At 43.4% G+C, this 20,512-nt stretch overlaps 1 protein-coding gene across 1 annotated transcript in view; it reads right to left on the bottom strand.

Annotated features, from left to right (window-relative positions):
* Positions 1 to 20,512, bottom strand: part of DCHS1 (dachsous cadherin-related 1) — a 70,722-nt gene that overhangs the window by 7,340 nt on the left and 42,870 nt on the right. Inside the window, exons 9-19 of the mRNA XM_031962087.1 lie at positions 11,382 to 11,539; positions 10,164 to 11,025; positions 9,826 to 10,065; positions 9,393 to 9,518; positions 4,432 to 4,641; positions 3,150 to 4,037; positions 2,794 to 2,907; positions 2,175 to 2,386; positions 1,852 to 2,006; positions 1,448 to 1,578; positions 1,015 to 1,298 (exon numbers count right to left, since the gene is read on the bottom strand). Of these exons, the coding sequence (XP_031817947.1) occupies positions 1,015 to 1,298; positions 1,448 to 1,578; positions 1,852 to 2,006; positions 2,175 to 2,386; positions 2,794 to 2,907; positions 3,150 to 4,037; positions 4,432 to 4,641; positions 9,393 to 9,518; positions 9,826 to 10,065; positions 10,164 to 11,025; positions 11,382 to 11,539 (3,380 nt within the window). The remainder of the gene's footprint in view (positions 1 to 1,014; positions 1,299 to 1,447; positions 1,579 to 1,851; positions 2,007 to 2,174; positions 2,387 to 2,793; positions 2,908 to 3,149; positions 4,038 to 4,431; positions 4,642 to 9,392; positions 9,519 to 9,825; positions 10,066 to 10,163; positions 11,026 to 11,381; positions 11,540 to 20,512) is intronic.

Here is a 20,512-nt window from a genome sequence, read left to right on the forward strand (position 1 = left end):
TAAGGTTCACAAAGTACATTACTTATGTTCTCTCATGTGATCCTCACAACAACCTGGGGAGGCAGGTGTTATTAGGATCTTTATACTATAGATAGAGAAATCAGAGAGAAGAGCTTCAAAGTATGCTAATGAGGCTGAAGAAGAAATGGGAATATGAGATAGCTTACATTTTTAGGAATTTTAGATCATCATGTTTGGATATGAAATGATAATTCCTCAAGAAAATTGCTTGGTATAAGCTATTAAAAAGTGCTCTAAAGAAAACTGAAATATTTTTCTTTTCTCTGCTGAGGTAATTGGGGTTAAGTGACTAGCCTAGGGTCACACAGCCAGGAAGTGATAAGTGTCTGAGGCCAGATTTGAACTCAGGTCCTCCTGACTTCAGGGCTGGTTTGCTCTCCACTGTACCAATTAGCTGCCCCAAAACTTCCAGTATTGAAACATCAGCTCAAGAATGTTGAAGCTAAACTTTGCCCACGAGCACAAGAAGCTCATGAAAAAGGTGGTGCTTTAAGTAAAGCAAATAGTAAGGGATATAGGAACCAAATTACCTTAGTCATGATTAGAGAGGACCCCAATTCAGACAAGGGGGAACCTTTCTTTCTTAGATCCTCAGCTATACAATCTCCCATGGAAAAAAGATAAACCAAAGAGTTTAAAAATAAAGGTAACAAGCCTATAACATTAATTAGCTAAGCTAAGTTACAGACCCTCAGAGTTTCAGGAGACAAGAGACAATTGTGCCTAATCCTTTGCTTTTACAGATGAGGAAATTTGAGGATGGAAAAGACTGACTTACTCAAAGTCATACACTGAATTGGTGTAGGAGTCTGGAATTGATGACAATGAGAACACAGGGAACCCTTACCCCGAGGTGTTTCTGTCTGGGGGATTCTGGGACAGAGAAGAGGCTCAAGAGAAGCCTAGGAAAGGCTGTAGAGAAGCAGAGGGTGTAAAGGGGAAACTTTAGGCATCTTTGTAGACACTTGGGAAGAGGGGCAGGTACAAACCTACCTGATAGAGGCTTTGAGAGAAGGTGGGTACGTTGTCATTGACATCCTCTACCTGTATCGTGAGGTTGGCGCTGCCCTCATGCTGCCCATCCCGGGCCAGCAGGTGCAGCTGATAACAATCCATGTGCTCAAAGTCAAGGGGCTCTGTGAGGGAGATGCGGCCTCCGTAGCGCCCCACACTGAAGGGGCCCTGGGTCCCAGGCGGGTTCAGCACATACCACAGGGCGGGTCCTGAGTCCACGTCGTTCCCCGTCACCCGAGCAATCTCTGAGCCTAGCAGTGCATCTATAGCATACGTGAAACATGGCACATAGGTGTGGGGCCCCATATGGAAGCTGCCACAGACAAAGGATGTGGACCACCCAGGACATAGGTAGAGACATTCACCCTCACAGATAAAGATTACCCCCCCCCCAGCTTTAGGTCACACTTACCCTCTGGTACTTGGATCTCCCAGGGCTGGGGGATAGTTGGTCGGTTGTCATTGGCATCAATGACTAGTACAGTCAGTGTGGCTGAGCCCACTAGGGGTGGGGAGCCTCTATCCGTGGCCATCACCACCAGGCTGGGGGCACAGGGTCAGGAAGCAACCAGGTCAGGAGTCATAGGATGGGGAGAATGGAAAAGGTGAGGGCTTTTAGGGTAGTTGGACTTTCAGGGAACAGGAGGATGCTGGAAAGACACTGGGATAGGGGGAACTCAGGAAGGATTCAGAGGGATGCTGTGAGACATGTCACATCAGGGCACAGTGGTGGGCTAGTGATTTTGGATAGGTGACTGGGCAAGGGGGAGGAGGAACAGAGGGTGCATGGATTGGAGAAAGGAACTGAGTCCTCACCGAGTCTCTGCCCAGATCTCTCGGTCTAGGATAGCTGTAGTGGTAATAGTACCCATAGCTGGGTCTATGTGAAACAGCCCCCGAGTGGCATGAGATGGAGCCAGGCTATAAGTGACTTGTCCGCCTGGGCCCTGGTCCAGGTCATCAGCCTCTACCTGGGGATATCAGGAAGACAGAATGGGGCTCTGATCTCATCTCAAACCCTGTCCCCAGCCTGTGAGTCTGATGTGGAGAGTCCGCCTCTATTCATGGTCTGTGGGGAACAGTAATGAGGGACTCTCCTATCCATCGATAGTCCTTCCCTCCCCAACCCTGCCCCCCACCTTCAGGAGAGGCCCAGATAAAGGGCGAGACTCGGGTACAAAGGCTGCATAGTGGGGCTTCAGAAATCGTGGAGCATTGTCGTTAGCATCCTGGAGGCTCAGCGTCAGCACCGTGAAGCCAAAGGAACCGCCACTCTCTGCTTGCAAAACCAGCCGCAGTCTTGGGCTCGTCTCAAAGTCCAGTCCCCCTGCTGCCTTCACTGAGAGTGCCCCTGGCGGATCATGAGAACTTCAGATCTCAGGGAGACCTCTCAACATCCATTATCTACCTAATGATAACCCTTACACCTCAGAGAGGGAACCCGCCCCGCCTCTCACCCCCATCTCCATCACTGCGCGTGCCTGCTGGGATACACCCACAGACCTCAGAGGGACACTAAGATTTTAGAGTCAGTCCCTCCTAGTGGCTCAGGGATCCCTGACCAGGATCCTTAACCATAGGGAGAACATTTCAGTAGAGTATGAAGCTTTCGGATGGTAAAGACCTCCTCCCGCCTCCCACATCTTAGACCTCAATGTTTCTTCCCTGATCTCAGGACATTCCATTAGATCTCAAACAGACACAGACACCCAGCTCTTTAAGTTAGACCCTCCACCCCAGCCTGCCAGTAGACCCTACCTGTGCTGGGTTCAATGGAGAAAAGATCATGCTCGTTGCCGCTGAGGATGCTGTAGGTGATAGCGCCTGTGGAGCCCCCAGCATGGGTGGCCTGGGGGGACATAATGAGGGTCCCTAGAAGAGGGGGGAAATGGCTTATGGGTGGAGCTTAGGGGTCAGGATCAGATCCCAGGGGAGAAGTACTAAGGGATCAGAGAATCAAACATCATGAGCTGAACCCAGCTCATGTTAGTGGGTGTGCTGGGGAGGGGTATGGAACAACTTTTGTGCCCATGGTACCCAAACACATGCATGTGTGCCCTGGGGATGTTTAATGGTCCCCATTTCCGCTTCCATTCCACGGCCCCTCTCCGCACCTGGTGGGGCATCCTCAGGAATAGCAGCCTCGCTGCTGGGCCGGGGAAATCGAGGGCCACGTTCCGCTTCCCCTTGTAGTCCCACAATAACCACTCCAGTGGCAGAACGAGCTGGGCGGCCCAGGTCAGTGGCCACAATGAAGAGTACACGGTCCCGGGGGCCCAGGGCGGCGGGTGGGCGGGCCAAGCGGATCTCCCCAGTGTATGAGTCCACAGAGGCGCCAGGGGGTGCGGGCCCCGCCAGCCGGTACAAGATGGAGGCATTGGCGCCAGCATCCCGGTCCTCGGCCCTCAGTGTGGCTAAGAAGTGAGGGCCAGAGGAGCCCTGGCCCAGGGCGGTGCGTGTGGGCCGCAGCCGGAGCCTGAGGGGGCTGGCCGGGAAGGCGGGTGCGTGGTCATTCACATCTCGCACAGTGATGGTGACAGACACGCTGGCACTGAGGGGCCCGGCTGCGGCTCCGTCCACGGCATGCACCACAAAGCCATAGCGAGCCTGCCGCTCACGGTCCAGGGGAACAGCCGTGCGCAGCTCTCCCGAGCCGGGCTCCAGCAAGAAGGCGCCGCCCGCGCCCTCCCCCAGGTAGTAGGCTACGCGCCCGTTGGCCCCCGCGTCCGGATCGTGTGCTTCCAGCTGCAGCAGCAGCGTCCCTGGAGGGGCGTCCTCGGGCACCTCTACCGTGTAGGACGGGGCTGTGAAGGTGGGGGCGTGATCGTTGGCATCCAGCACCGCCACAGTCACCAGCATAGTGGCGCTCAGGGCAGGCTGGCCTCCATCTCTGGCTGCCACCAAGAGCTGGAATGATGGCTCTGCCTCCCGGTCCAAGGATCGTGCTGTGCCCAGGGTCCCTGAGACCGCATCCAGGATGAAGGCTCCAGATACGTCACCATCTGCTGGACCGATCCCCAAACAAAGATGGAGGGACAGAACAACAGAGATAGCCAGAAAAATAAAGATAAACGGCCAGGGACAACAATAACCAAGAGAGGCAAAGACAAAAAACAGAAGAGGGGGAGATGGGAGAATAGAAGATAAAGGAGAAAGCCAGGGAGGGGAGAGGAAAAGAACGGAACATGGTTAGTGTGGAGTTGGAGGGAATCCCATGTGAGGAGTGGAGAATGGAGAGCAATAATGTGGTCCTGGAATGGAATTATGGTGGCTGCTGGGGAGGGTAGAAAGTCGTGTTGTGGGCAGGTGTAAGAAGGTTGTATGGTGATCATAAGGGTTCCAAAGAACCTCTTCATAAGGAAGATCCCAGACCCCGAATTTTGATATATGACTTACTCAGAATTTGATAGTTAATTTGCCCATTAGGGCCAATGTCAGGATCCGAAGCCCTGAGCACGGTCAGTGTCTGGGGGTCCTGGCCCTCGGGAACCTCCAGGGAGAGATGGGAGCTCCCAAAGGCCGGTGCATGGTCATTCTCATCCTCCACAGTCACATGCACGGACACGTGGCTCAGCAGAGGTGGTGAGCCCCCGTCCTGGGCATACACTGCAGATACATAACAGTACTCAGCACAGATGCTGTCCTAGGGTACCCAGGTATATACATGCACACACAATCATGTACCCACCCATGCATACATACAGGCAGATGCAGCTAAGAGGGGCCGGTGAGCCCCTACCCCGGTCACACACTATTGGTGTATGCTGTACTTACAACAGTTCCCGATCCTGGAAACTGGCCCCAGGGCTGTGACACCCTCCTGGCCTTAGCTATTACACAGGTACATGCATGGACAGATGCCTGGGGGCGAATTCCCATTACGGGGTTGTACTTCAGTACTGTATACTTCTCTCCATGTAAGAATGTACCCTCAAATGCACAGATGGGTCCAAGCATATATATATAAAACACTAATATGTAGTTTATATTCTGGCGTTGCAATGAATAGAGCACCAGGCTGGAGCCAAGAAGACTCATCTTCCTGAGTTCAAATTGGGTCTCAGATACTTGTTAGCTATATGACCCTGAAAGTCACTTAACTATTTGACTCAGTTTACTCATTTGTAAAATGAGCTGGAGAATGAAGTAGCAAACCCCTCCAGTATTTCTGCCCCAAAAAGCCCAAATGGGATCCCAAAAAGTTGGACATGACTGAACAACAGCAGGAGAAGTAGTACAACATCTCACAGCATCTCTAGGCTTCCCATATCAGTTATATATAAATTCCCCAATGCGAATATGCACTCACAAACCTATGAGTGTATCTAGGCATGCACCTGCACATGTGTATGCATGTGTGTGTATGTAAATCATGCTCAGCAAAATTATCCTGCTGTCTCTTGAGTTGTGACATAGCACTAAGCCCATAATATGTACACATATATACACACATACATACACACATGCACACATACAAAACGAACCACATAACCTCAAGCATATACCTAAACAGCTAGATGGTTCAGTAGTTAGAACACCTGACCTGGAGTCAGTAAGTTATAAGTTCAAAGAGATCTCAGATACTTTCTAGCTCTGTGATCTGGGGCAAGTCACATTTTAACTCCTGTCGGCTTCAGTTTTCTCATCTGTAAAATGGGGATAATACTAGTACCTCCTTTCCCAGGGTGGTTGTGAGGATAAAAATGAGATCATATATCCAGCACTTAGCACAATGCCTGGCAAATATTAGGTGCTTAATAAATGCTCACTGGGAGAATATATATATATGTTTAAGAGAAGGAGCAAGCTTCTCAGGAGCCAAGAAAGTTAGATTCTGCTCCTGACTCTCTTACTGAGTTGTCTAACTTCAGACAAGTCGTTGGTCTAGTGCTAAAGCTTCAGCTTCTGCATATTTAAAATGGAATTGTACTGTTTGTCTTGGTCTTTACAAGGCTGTTCTGTAGATCAAATGAGATCATGAGACAAACTAACCAAATTTGTCTCATGTGAGAGAAAAATGAGACAATTGTCAGAAAGGGGAATGGGGTATCTTGGTAAGCAGAAAGTTCCTTTTTCATTATTGCAAGCCTTCAAACAGGGGCCCAGTGTTCACTTGTAACGTGATAAATTTATTATTTAGGTGTAGGCTGAACTTGATAGCTATTGAGTTCCCTTTCAGTGCTAAGATTCTGTGATTTTAATGACTGTATTAAACTTTGGTAAAGTTCAACCTGAAAGGCAAAGAATAATTGTGTACAAAAGCTACCAGGAGTTGGTAATTACATCTTTGAAGCTATAAAGGAACTTAAGCGTATCTAGCTGATAAGTAATGGGATGAGTATCATTAGAAACTAGCTGAAAGGCTTTCTCCAGAGAAGCAAGTACCAGATGAATTAACATGGCAGAAGAAGATATTAGTAGAGAAGACAATCCAATAGAAATTCATGACTGCCTCATAGGTGAGAAAAATAAAGGAGCTGATTGAGTTGGTTTTATTATGCATTCAAGGGCAATAAAAACATAATTTTGTGGCATATTTTATATTCTCTACTGCCTAAGAGGTTTGCTTGTGTTGCCCTTTCTGCTTAGGGAGGAAGGAATAGGATAAACTAGAAGTTTGGCATTTGCTATGATAAGAGACATAGCTTTGCTGAAAGCTGTTTTGCTATTGTTTGATCATTTTTATTTGTATCTGACATTTTGTGAAATCATTTGGGGTTTTCTTGGCGAAGATATTGTGGTATTCTGTTATTTCCTTCTCCAGTTCATTTTACAGATGAGGAACTAAGGCAAACAGGATTAAATGTCTTGCCCAGAGTCACATAGCTAGTGAGTGTCTGAGGCCACATTTGAACTCAGGAAGATGAATCTTCCAGACTCCAGGCCCACATTCTAGCCATTGGGCTACCTAGCTGCTCATGAAAGCTGTTTGGACAAAGGAAAATAATCTCCTATTTGGAGAGCTGTCTCAGAAATAGCTACAAAATCCTATTGTTTTCTATAGCTGGAGAGAGAGGAAGAAAGTGTTCAGAATCCCAGAGCATATCCAAGAGAGCTTAGCAGTTTTCTGGCTTAAGGTAACTGATGCTTACTGAAAAAGCACAATACTTTTTTTAGTACGCTGTCAAAGATGGCTTTGTTTAAAAAAAAAAAAAAGCCTTCTTAAAGGGAAAAAAAACTACTCTAATGGCCTAAGAATGGCAGAAAGACAGCTTTGCTTTTCCCCACTTCTGTGCTTCTGTGTAGGGTTACTATATGTGTAAATGTGTGTCTATCTTCCCCCTTACATGCACTTATATACTGCTGAAAGAGTGTGATCCTGGTTTATAGATGAATTGTTATATTTTAATTATTCCTGCTTTTACCTTCTATTAATAAGTATGTTGATTATTCTGCTTTATTTTAGAAAGTTTCATGTTTAATTATCAATGGTATCATTGTAACTAAATGATTTTGTATAACTGAAAAGCATGCTAGTGGAGGTCTAATAACTGCAGTAGTAACTAGTAGGAGTTTATCCCTTTCTACATCAAGGATACACCTAGAACCCTGAGAGTTTGAATTGTAGCCATATGGTTACCCTTTTAGGGATACCACCTGATCAATCAAAAGCTGGTGTGGGGGTTGGTGGGAGGGAGAACAAGCAAGCCATTTCAAATCAGGGAGATGGAATTTTTTTGGGAAAAGTGCCATAACTTGGCTACACAAAGCACATACTGAAGAGGTTTGAAACAATTTGAATGCCTTCAAAATTTTGAAGGTATGGGGAAATCCATTTCTAAAGTAGCTGAAAAAGGGTAAGATACCAAAGTCTTAGAAAAAATCCCAGACCTTATTGTTATCTTAAAAAGTGACCAAAAGAGGGCAGCTAGATGGTGCAGTGGATAGAGTGCTGGCCCTGAATTTAGGAGGACCTGAGTTCAAATGCTGCCTCACACACTTAATACTTGCTAGTTAGGCAAGTCACTTAATACCAATTGCCTCAGCAAAACAACAACAATAACAGTAACAAAAAAAAAACAAACAACAAAAGAAAAATTAATAACTACTAGTCCATATTGCTTCTTTATCATCTTTAAAATTTTTGTAAGAATAATCTGTAACAGCATTTAGTATATTCTTAAAGGTATGAGAAGGGAATAGGCAGTTTTCTACAAATAGCTTTTTCATAGTAGACTATATCTTGACAGTCATATTTGACTAAAATTTGTAAAGAAACAACAGACATCAATATACTGATTATTTGTTGAGTAGTTAAAAAAAAATTGATTTCATTAAAATAAAATACTGCCTTAAAGAAACCCTTTCAACAAAGTGTCTTTCATGCAATGAAAATCAGACAAGATTCCTTCAAAGTTGTGAAAATACAGATAATCTTGTTTGATATTTTAAATATTAATCATGGCATAGAACAGAAGCACAGGTACTTAACAAAGATTTTTGCACTGTCATGGAAAATGTCCACTGTGACTCATCAGTTATCACAATTATGGATTTCTTTTTTGGGTATGAATTGAGCTAAAGGACTGCTCAGGTCCCTCCCAACTCTAAAATTCTGTGACTGAACATGACCTAGAAAACGGCCCACAAACAGGGCTCTGATCTGTGCCAGCAGATCCTGCCTATGAGAGTAGGGACAGGAGAAAGTGCAGGCCAGAAATACACTTGTGCTCCTCAAAGCACTAATTTGGGAGGTCATAAATAATTAATGGCTGTTTGCAAGATTTATAAGTGGGGATGGTTTTAAAGTGAAACTTTACTACTGCTTTTTAGATTGCTTATTAGATAATTCAAAATGTACAATAACGAGGAACTGTGGAACAATCTTCTAAAGTATGTTGTGATCGGAAATCCCCAAGGCCCTTCCTTCCCACTTAATTTCTCCATAATGTACTAAATTTCTGATCAGACCAAAAGACAGACTGCTTCTCACTGACATGCTAAACTGGTTCCAAAAGATACATAAACTTTTAGAGTCAAAAAGGGCCTTAGAGCTTCCTTTTAGAGCACCAAACTGAGGTCCAGAGAGAAGGAACTTTACACAAGGAATTAATAGCAGAACCAAGATTTGGTGGTAGCCTCTTGGCTCATCCAGGGCCCTTTTCTTTATACCATGATGCCTCTGGCCAATATATGCATTTTTTCTCCTCACTGTCCTCTCCAGTCAGAGACCTGGCCCAACAGAAACAGGTACTATATAGTCTGTGATACCCTTATAAGAGAAAACCAGACATGATCTTAGACTCATTGTTCCAAAAGGTCATGCTCACTGTGGACTTGGTCAAAGCCCAGTCTCAATGGGAAGGATACTTCCCACTCATCATGCAAATCCCCAGCATGCCTTCCATCTCCCATACCAGTTAGGTTGATTTCTTGCTGCTCTTCTCGGTCCAAGACCTGCCGAGTAGTGAGCACCCCGGTGTTTGGGTCCAGGGAGAATGTGTCACCAGAGACACCGCCATATGTCACTTGTCCATTAACACCTTGGTGGAGAGGGAATCAATCAGTGTATGTTTGGGAGGGGGGATGAAAGGAATTTTCTCATCTCTAGCTTTCAAAACTGATTCAAGCCCCAGCTCCCTTAAACTTGCCCTAGGCCAAGGTGCTATTTCCTGCTTTCCTGTCTTCCCATCACCCCAATACCACTGTCCACCTCCGGTCTCCACTCCCCAGTGCTTGCCTCTCAAGTCCCTACTGTCATAACCCTTCCACTTCTCACTGCCCATCCCAAGGCATTCAGTATACTGGTCTCCATCCCCCCAAGTCTGCCTCCGTCCCCATGCACTGTACCCAAGTCAGGGTCGGTGGCGTGCAAAGTGAGCACAGTGGTGCCCGGTGGACGGTTCTCCGGCACATGGACATGGTATGCTGCCTGTGGGAAGGTGGGCGCCTCATCATTGACATCTACCACACTGACAGTCAGCAACTGAGTGGCTGATCGGGGCGGCGACCCGTGGTCTGCGGCGACCACAGTCAGCAAGTGCTCAGCTCGCTGCTCCCGGTCTAGGGGCCGCGTGATAGACAGGGCACCTGAGAGTGAGAGCAAGGGTTCAGGGTCAGCCCCTTGTCCTGCCCCCCGGGCTGCTCCTGCTCCAGCCTCAGCAGTACTTCTCACTCCCCACTCTCACCAGTGCTAGGGTGCAGATGAAAATGCCCATCGCTGTTGCCACCTGCCAGCTGGTAGGAGAGGCGGGCAGCCTCACCCAGGTCTGGATCCCGGGCCACCACGTAGAGGGCCACAGAACCAGCTGGCTGGTCCTCAGGAAGCAGGGAGCTGGGCGATGAGACAAAGAGCGGCACATTGTCGTTCTCGTCTGTCACAAACACCCTCGCTGAGACACGCGTGCTGCGCCGCAGGCTGATGTTCCGGGCCTGATCAGTGGCTTCCACCAGCAAGAGCAGGGCAGGGGTGGCCTCCCGGTCCAGGCCCCTGGGGGCACTGAGGGCACCAGTGCGAGGGTCCAGTCGCAAGGCAGGGACGGGGGGCGACTGGCGCAGCAGGCGGTAGCGCACGTCACTATTTGGGCCAGGCCCGTCCGCATCTGCGGCTTGGAATGTGTAGATCACAGCGCCTGGAGGCGGGTTCTCAGGCAGCGCCAGAGTTAGTGGGTCCCGGGAAAAGGTGGGTGCGTGCTCGTTCTCGTCCTCCACACGCAGCTCCACACGCAGCAGCCGAGGCCCGGCAGGGTAAGCTGGGGCGCCCCCACCCACCTCCTCAGCGCGCACCGTCAGGGCTCTCCAGGCCGGCCCCGCTTCGAAGTCCAGAGGCCTGGCCAGGTACAGCTGACCTGTGGCTGCATCCAATGCGAATGTGCCCTCAGGGTCACCTCCACCTACCAGTGTGTAGGTAAGTGCGCCTTGGGGGGCCCCTGGAACTGCCACCGATCCCAGCAGGGAGCCTGGCTGGAGCCCCTCTCCTGCTGTCAGTGTCAGCACTGCGGGGGCTGCCGAGGCATCAGGGGCTGCCGGGGATCTGGTCCGGGGCAGCACCTGCCAAGAGACGATATGCTGGGTTCGGTGTTTGGGGACAGGGGGATATAAGGTTGAGAGCTGTAGGTGCCGAGCCTGGGAGATGGTGATTTAAGGGTAAAGGAGCCCAAGAAGTTTAAAGGTGGAGGGATAAAGAATTTGGGGACAGTGGATTTAGAGACAGTTGGTTTGGGAGATTTGGAGTTGAGATGGTAGGTATGAAGTTAGAAATTAGAGGTTTAAGTGGGGGAACTAGAAATGAAGAGATTGGGGTTTGAAATTAGGGGCAGAGAGGTTTGGGATTGTTAAATGGGGATTTGGAATTGGGGGAATAGAGGTTTTGAGATCCAAGATTTGGGGACTGGTGGCTCAGGTACCTGCAGGAGCAGCTGGAGGCTGGTGCTTCTGGGGGGATTGCCCTGGTCCTGAGCATTCACTGTTAGCACATAGTGGGGCCTCTCTAATCGACTCAGGGGTCCAGCTGTGCTCAGTTCTCCAGAGTGAGGGTGTAGCAAGAAGAGCTCTGAGCCAGGACCTGGGAAGATAGAAAGAGAGGTCGAGGTCTGAGTCCCAGAGCCAAGAAAGTGGCCTGAGTTGGAATTTTATCCCCTTAAACTCAGGGCCCATGATTGAAAGTCTGCCTAAGATCAGATATTTTGTGTTAAATCCTCACATGGATCAACTCTCACATTTTAGTTACTGTAAGGCTCTGTCCTCCTAGATTCCAGTCCCTGTGGAACTCTTGACTGTAGCAGTTCTGGTTTCATTGCCTTTATTTGCTTTCTCCTGAATTTTCTGGATCTTGGGTACCAAAGAGTTATTGACATGCAGGGCTGCCATCCCTTTAAGGGCCCTACCATAAAGGGTGAAGTCTGATTCATACTGGCAAAATTTTTAAAGGATAAGACCCAGTGCTTTGTAGTGGCCTCTTTCTCACACTTGGTGGTTCCTCATTTGTATATCCAGGAGATATTCCAGGAGACTTGGAAGAAGTTAACCTCGTGGCAGGCCCAGGGAAATTCCTGGACCAGCCTGTTGAAGTAATGTACAACTAGATTCATCTGGCAGGCATTCAGGAGCCAAAGTCTATTATCCCCATTGGTTGATCTGTGTTCAGAGTCTATCAATTCTTTCTCTGGAGGTAGATAACATTTTTCATTATGAGTCCTTGGGAATAACCTTGGATCATTGTAGTGCTGAGAATATCTAAATAATTCACAGTTGATCCTCTTACAATATTGCTGTTACTCTGTACAATGTTCTCCTCTTTCTGCTTCCTTCACTTTGCATCAGTTTATATATCTTTCCAGATATTTCTGAAATAATCCTGCTTGTCATTTCTTACAGCACAAGAGTATTCCATTACAATTATATACCACAACTTGTTCAGTCATCCCCCAATTGATGACATCCATTCAATTTCCAATTCTTTGCCAACACAAAGGAACTGTTCTAAACCACTCTGCCTGGTGCAAGCAATATTGGCCTTATGGGGCTTAAACTGTCTGATGTGTGTTCCCTACGTTCAATTCTCACACATTTCATGCCCCAGAAGAAAAGGGGAATAGCTTCTTGAGAAGATGAGATGTTGTTTCAATACAGCTGAACTTCCTCCTTGAGGCTAGGGACTATCTCACATTTACGTCTATATTTCTAACACATAGTAGATACTTCACAAATGCTAGTTGCTTGTTTGATGATGGGGGACAACAAGGAAGTCTTTCCCTAATAGCAAAGGGGAAGATTTATTTACCATCCTCTGGTGTTCCTGGGGACAATAATTGTGTTGCCTTCAAGAAGTGGGATAGGACCAGAGGAGAAACCAGCAAAGAGGGGGCTGCCTGGTGTTCTGATAATGTAACAAAGTACTCCTTAATTGTAAGAAGTAACAAAAAAGATACTTCCAGAGAAAACTAGGGGACTTCTATGAATTAATGTAGAACCAGGAGAACATTTGACACAGTAACAACAACACCATAAAGAAAAACTTTTGACACAGTAACAATAGCACAGTTTAAAAAAATACCCCAAACTTTGGAGAACTTGAGAACTCTGATCAATTAATGACTAACCATGTAATCCAGAGGACTGATGATAAAGAGTTCCTGACAGAGAGATGAAGGGAAGCTGCAGATATATAGTTTTGGACATGGCAAATGGTTTTTTTGTTTTTTTTTTTGCTCGACTAAGCATATTTGCTACATGGAAAAGAAACGTAATATACCAACACCTTATTTAAGTTTGAGGAAAGTGGTCCATGAGACTGCTTCTTTACCACAGTGTCTCATGTGTCACATGGACTACATATCAAGTATTACTTGCAGCTTATGCTTATGTTATATTTTGTTAGTTGAAAGAGAATGTTGGCAACTTGGATTGTGTCCCCAAAGTTACTAAACTGTACATGCCCTTTGATTCAGTGATACTATCACTACATCTATATCCTTAAGATTTCAAAGAGGAAAAAATTTACATTTGCCTTCCAAGAGCTCATTCAAAGATTTTTCTCCTTCTTAATTTTTTAATCTGGAAAATAATTTTCTATTCAATAAGAAATGCTAGAAAAAAACTTAAGAGGCAGCTAGGTGGCACAGTGGATAGAGCACTAGCCCTGAAATCAGGAGGACCTGAGCTCAAATTTGGCCTCAGACACTTAATACTTCCTAGCTTGTGACCCTGGCCAAGTCACTTAATCCCAATTGTGTCAGCAAAAACAAACAAAAAAGCAAAGCAAAACAAACCACCCCCCCAAAAAAAACTTAATAGATATCTGATAGGAAAATGAATTTAGCATAGCAACCTATATTACATATCACAAAAATTTCCAACAGACAAAAAACACAAATATTTAAAACTCACAAAACGAAAAAGTCATCTCTCAGAACTCTACATAGCAGATTTGCTTACCAGTTATGATATGAAAAAATGCTATAAGATGAAGTAGACCACTTACATTATATAAAACCAAAACTTTTGCTCAAATAAAATACTGCCATTTCCTGAGAGAGAAAAATTGAATATGCATCTCTAATTAATATCTGATACCCAAAATGCATAGGAACTGCTACCAATCACTAAGATAGAAGAATTCTCCAATAAATATTATCAAAAGATGTGAACAAAGTCTTCCAGAGAAGAAATATAAACTAACATTAACCATCTCCTATATTAGGCTTTTTTCCCCCTGTTTCAGACAAATAAAACTTTAGTGTGTAATACTGTGAAACAAGTGTCTCAACATATTGGATAATAGTACCACACATACATTATCTTAGGTTACTGAGGGAAAGTTTAAACACCAAGAGAATGAGATAAACTCCTGATGAATAATTATGTGTTAAGAGAGAATCTGAAGAGACAAGGGTTCCAAGGTTCCAAGTGTGGTACCAGAACAATGAGTCCATATGACATCAGAAGCTGGTACACTTGGACTTCACATAGAATTCATGTTTTGCACCTTCTCAATGCATGCAGTATTATGTATTCTAGATGGCCACTGAACAAAGTTAAACTAATATACTTTCCCATGAAATATCCCTCATCTTTAAAAAAAACCCAATAATATTCTTTTAGTGTTATTTTTGGTTGCATATTATGGAATTCTATAGTTTCCTCTTTGGAAATTTATTAAATGATTAAATTTGTGGAATCTTAAAAGGGCAATGGAGAGGCATATGCTAGGTAGATTTGCAATACATTACAATTTAGAATTGTGCAACAGGAATAAAAAGTGTCATCAGAGAAATATATCACTAGGAAAAAAAATTGGGTCAGTCACATAATTTGAATTAGGATCAGTCAACAGCCACACAAAGATCTAGAGTTCTAGTCCCACCCAGCATGTTGGGTAAATGCCAAGTAGAGGGTTTATGGAAGGATATGAACAAAAGCTACATGGTATAGGCAAACATGGAAGGATCCCACTCTGCATCATTGGATAGGAGTGCTTATATAGCATCAAAGATTTCAGAATTGGAAAAAAACTTCAGATCATTTAGTCCAGCCCCCTTGCTTTTACTGTGGAGGATTCTCAGATCCATCAGAGTTTAAGAATCATCCGTGTTTTTCAAAGAAACCAACTCTTTGTGGGTTGGCATGATTCCTGATCTTTTTCTGCTTACTCTGGCAACTGCTTTTCATTCTTCTCTACAAAATGGTGATAATTGGCATCTAAGTCTTTTATGTTATTTATTTCCCTTTCTTTTTAAGGTCTTAAACAGTTTAAACTTAAGCTGTAAAATCCCCTACTGTGTCATCTTCTTATCACTAATCATCTTTACAATTTGGTGTTTATTTTGATCTTTTCTTTAATCAGTTAGTGAGATCATAGAGATCTGATGACACCAATTTCCCTCTGAGATGACACCAATTTCTTTTATCTCTTATTTGAACATAGTTGATTATATATTGTCTCTCATTATACTATGAGTATTTGACAGCAGGAATTATTTTTGTTGTTGTTCTTCTGTCTTTGTTGTTGTTGTTGTTATGCTCAGCAATTAGTCCCATGCCTAGAACATAGTGGATGCTTAATAAATACTAGTTGAGTGACTGATTGATCCTCCATCTCCAGAATCTGTCTTTTCTCTGGTTGTACCCCTAAACCTGAAATTCTCTCCCTCTTCACTTTTCCCTCTTGACTTTCTTTTTGGAGCTTATCTTGGTATGTGGTGTGAGATGATGGTTTATTCCTATTTTCTACTATATTAAATTCTGTTTTCCCCAACAGGGGAAGTCCTTACACCTGTAGCTGAAGTCTAGATCAATTAAGCACTTGGCTGTATCACTGAAGATCTTTTTAGATCTTCGCTGTCATCCACATATTAGCTCTCTCTCTTCATTTTTTGGTGTCATCCACAGATTTGATAAGCATGTCATTGATGTCTTCATATAAATCAGTGATAAAAGATTAAATAGCATAGATTCCCAGGGCATTCTATTAGAGACCTCTCTCCTGACTTAACATTTCTCCATTACAACCAATTCCTTTTCTTCTTAACAGAGATATCATATGGCACATATTTCTCCATTTTGTCTACAAAGATATCATGAGATGATTTTCCAGATGCCTTGTTGAAAGCCAAATACACTGTACTGTGTTCATAGCATTTCCCTTATCTTCCATCGTAATAAGCCTGTCAAACAAGTAAATGAGGTTAGCCTGTCAGAACCTGATCTTAATTATGTCATGATGGTGATTGCTGAATTCCTACTCACTTTCTAAATACTCATAAAACAAACTTTAAATAATACCCTCAGAAAAGATGCAAAGAATTGAAATCAAACTGACTTCACTTTTTTCCTCTTTTTTGAAATTCAGGTCAATATATTACCCCACACCCACCCTCACCCCAGTCCAGTCCTGACATATTTTTCCTCTTCTGAATGATTTTTCAGAATTCACTTACAACAGTTCAGCAACCACATACTCCAATTCCTTCAGTATCCTAGAATGTATTTTATTTGGTTCAGGAGATGAAAATTTATCAAAGATACTTAGGTTCTCTCTTCCTCTATTCTCACTTATCTTGGGTTTCAGTTCTTGAAACTATTTTGTTTTCTGTCCTTTTTAGTGTAGAGATCATTTTCAATGGTAGAGAAAATAAGAAAGTAGTTTTGTCTTCTATTTAGCACTGTTAATGTTTGGAGGTGCCAAACAAAAAAATCAGCTAGTGGTCTCTTTAAAGCTCCGTGAACAATAAAAAAGTATTAGGATAGTCTCTTGACACTGGTAATTAGTGGAATGGAATTGTAGAAGCCAAATATCTGGAGGTTTTTTGGGAAAGATATTGTGAGCAGAATTTGAATACTCGGCATTGGAGGAAGGAGATTGTGTATAGGAAGAGAGACCAATTACCTAGTTAATCATCGTTTGCAAATAGTGAAGCTGTGAATCTGTATTATCACTGGGTATGGGATGTTGTGAGTGGGCATGTCATTTGGGTGTGAATGCCTGGGCAATTTGAAAATACTTTCAGGCCTTCAAGTATAACCCTTTAGAGGGTTCAAGCTCTCAATCTTCTATAACCAAAAGCTTTCTTGATGGTTAGTTCAAAAAATGTTCAAAATAATTATAGAAAGATCAAGTGATCAGGTGTTCCATGAAATGATGTTTCCTGTCCTTTGGTAAAGGATGAAACCAACTCTGTACATTCCTTAATTTGCCCTTTTAGGAAGAATCCTTGAGCCACCATTTATAGCTCCTTTAGATCTTCCAATTTCACTTATATTAAGAAGTTTCTCTGGGAGAATGGCCTTTTATTGGCTATTGGACAGAAAATACAAATTTAGAATTTGTTTTTTATTGTTGTTCAGTTGTTTTGTGTATCATCTGTATCTCTGTGACCCCAAATGGGGTCAAAGATACTAGAGTCATTTGCCATTTCCTTCTCCAATCCATTTTACAAATGAAGAAATTAGAATAAAATCAAAAGGGTGGTCTAATTAACCTTTGAGGGATCTCTTCTAGCTCTAGAGATTTATTCTTATGATCTCTTTCCTATCAGTCAATTATCATCAATATGGAAACAAAAGGAACCAGGATAATAATTCCTGCTACTAAGGAGGTGGAGGTAGATGGATTGCTTGAGCTCAGAGTTCTGAGCTATAATAGTGCTAAAGCCCATCAAATGTTGGCCCTAAGTTCAACATCAATATGATGAGGTCCTAGGAGCAGAGGTTGCCTATAAAAGGGCAAAGGGGCCCAAGTTGGAAACAACTAGCTATCTAAGATACTAAGTCTAGTATCAATTAATAGTGTTATCGGACATGTGGGTGGCTATTGCACTTCCAGTCTGGATGAGATAAGGAGATCCAACCTAAAAAAAAAAAAAAAAGAAAAAGAAAGAGGAAAGAAGGGGAAAATGAAAGAAGGAAGAAGAAAGGAAGAAAGGAAGGAAAGAAAGGAAGAAAGAAAAAAGAAAGAAAGAAAAGAAGGAAGAAAGGAAGGAAAGAAGGAAGAAAAAAGGAAGGAAGGAAGGATGGACAGAAGGAAAAAAGGAAGGAAGAAAAGAAAGGAGGAAAGGAAAAAGGAAAGAAGGAAAGAAAGGAAGGGAGGGAGGGAGGGAAGGAGGGAGTTGTTTAGTGTTGAGGGTTATTTTGTATTATTAATCTGTTTCATGGGCTGCCACAACTAAAGAATTCCCTCCTTTCTGGATAAACAACTAAAAAGAAATATACTTAGTTATTTAGGTCATCAAATGGGTAGACAGTCTGTTTGGGTCATTCTGAAAACTTCTCTTACTTGGTAGAACTTGCTAAGGCTAATGATCTTCTGGTATAACCTCTGAGAACTCAAGAATCACCTCCATGCCATAATATGCCTCTGGAACAGAATTTTCATATCAAATCCAACTTTCTGCAGGAACTTTCCTGGATACTCAGGCTGCTAAAACCTTTCCTTTTGAGATCAAATTCTATCTTCTCTGTATAAATCCTGAATTACATAGATATTTGCATGTGGTCTCTCCCAGTAGACTGAACTCCTTGTGTCAAGGAATAGTGCTTTTGCCTTTCTTTGTATCCTTAGTGTTTAGCACAGTATCTGCCACATAGCAAATACTTAACATATTACTTGTGTTAAAAAAAAAAAAGACTACTTAAATATAAGATGGGGAGGCAAGACTAGGCAACAGTTAAGTGAAAAAGGTTTAGCTAGGGACTTAGTGAAATACAAACTCAATTAGATTTGTTATTTCATTTAAGTAAAAAAAAAAAACATTCTAACAATTAGAATAATTGGAAAAGTAGAAAGAGCTGCCTGAGGAGCTAATTAAGCTCCCCTTTTCTGGAGGCTAGATGAAGGCTTTATGGTAATATTGTAGAGAGAATGGCCAAAAGGTTGGATTATATGCCTTCTGAAGTACTTTTCATTTCTGAAATTCTATGAAGTCTGTTAGAAGGCCAACACACTTGAAATTTTATTACTCCAGTGGTGTGCCAAGTTAGTAAGTTATAGGCACATGTTGCCTACATTTGTTATACTGCTTGGGTTCAAAACTTCAGCTATAGAAGTATAGGCTGGGGAGACACAGCTAGACTTCAGAACTTATGAAAAATATTTGGAGAAATTAGTGGACCTCAGCTGAAGTCAACAGTGTGATTTGGCAATACCTCCACCTAACAGAACTTTATGCTACAATAATAGAAACAGTGTGCAGAAATAGGGAAGTGAGAATTCTATTATATTTTGCATTGGTCAGATTTCATTTGAAGAATTATTCTAAGTAGCAATAAGTGGAAGTTGCAGAGACAGGTTTTGGTTTTATGAGGGGAAAAACAAATCATCAACAACTGTAGTGCTCCAGAACTAGCATGAGCTTCCTCAGGAGCTAGCTCCCTTCCTTTTATTGGGAGCCCAGAGGACTGTGTTTGTGATTGTCATAGAGAGAATTTCCAGTTCATAGGTGTGGACCCTTTGTGGTCTCTTTCAGTCTGAGGTTCTGTGAGTTTATGAGAGAGTCTACATGCTTGAAATTCTGTTCTCCCAATAGAGTGTCAACTGCTGGGTCACACCCAATGATCTACACAGAACTACAATGGTAAAGTAAATGTTTCTAGATGGACTAAGAACTGTGATTTTCAGTGACTCTGTGGGTCCATATGCATGGCTACAGTGCGGTAAGGAGGAGTGAGTATGGCTAGCTTGATGCTACCATACAATGAGTTTATTTTAGCCTTATTCTTTATATAAATTCTTTGAGTTTCCAATGTTTTGTTCTTCCCTCTCCAAAGGATTTTGCTGACTCTACTCCATGAAGACCTCTTCCTGATTGGGAACATTAGTTCATGATAGATGGTTTTTTCATTCATTAATTTGAGGTCTCCTTTCTCTCTATGACTGCTGGATACTCTGAAGCCCTTGCAGAAATCTCTTAATCCAGACCCTGAAGACTGAAGTACCCAATAGTAATATTCAACACTTTAAGGTTTATAAAGTACTTGATGAACAGGTGGATCTCATTTGATCACTAAGTTTTGTGAATCTTCCAGTTGGTGAACTGCAGGGCCTTTTGGTATTTTATGGATTCAGTTCATATGACAAAACTAAGTACCCTTGAAATGCCACAAATCACTGATGGTTAAGTGAGATTATTTGATCAGATTGTGCTTGCCTGGATCCAGGAGCCCAGTGCCTGAGAGGCATAGCAAAGTATCCTGGACATTATCCACTGTGCTCACTTTCTAGTGGTTTTCAGTCTATTGGTCTTACATAGACACTGAATAGGACTCAGAGTAGGCCATCATTTTCTCCCTGTGCTTCCTGAGTAACCCTATGCCACGAGACCCCAAGTTGCAACTCTTTTTTTGGGGGGTCAGAGATATCAGAGATGTTTTTAACACCATTCTGCTGCTCTACTAAATTATTTCTGGGAGTTCCAAGGCTATTCATTGACCAAACCTGAAACTAAGACTGCAGGAATTTCTAGAAAAGAACAGCCAACAGTTGTTCATTTGGTCTTCTTCCCTCCAGTGAGCTAACTAACTAGCATTTAAATAATCCTTTACA

This window comes from Sarcophilus harrisii, chromosome 3 (genome assembly GCF_902635505.1).
Source record: "Sarcophilus harrisii chromosome 3, mSarHar1.11, whole genome shotgun sequence".
In the NCBI taxonomy this organism is placed as follows: domain Eukaryota; kingdom Metazoa; phylum Chordata; class Mammalia; order Dasyuromorphia; family Dasyuridae; genus Sarcophilus; species Sarcophilus harrisii.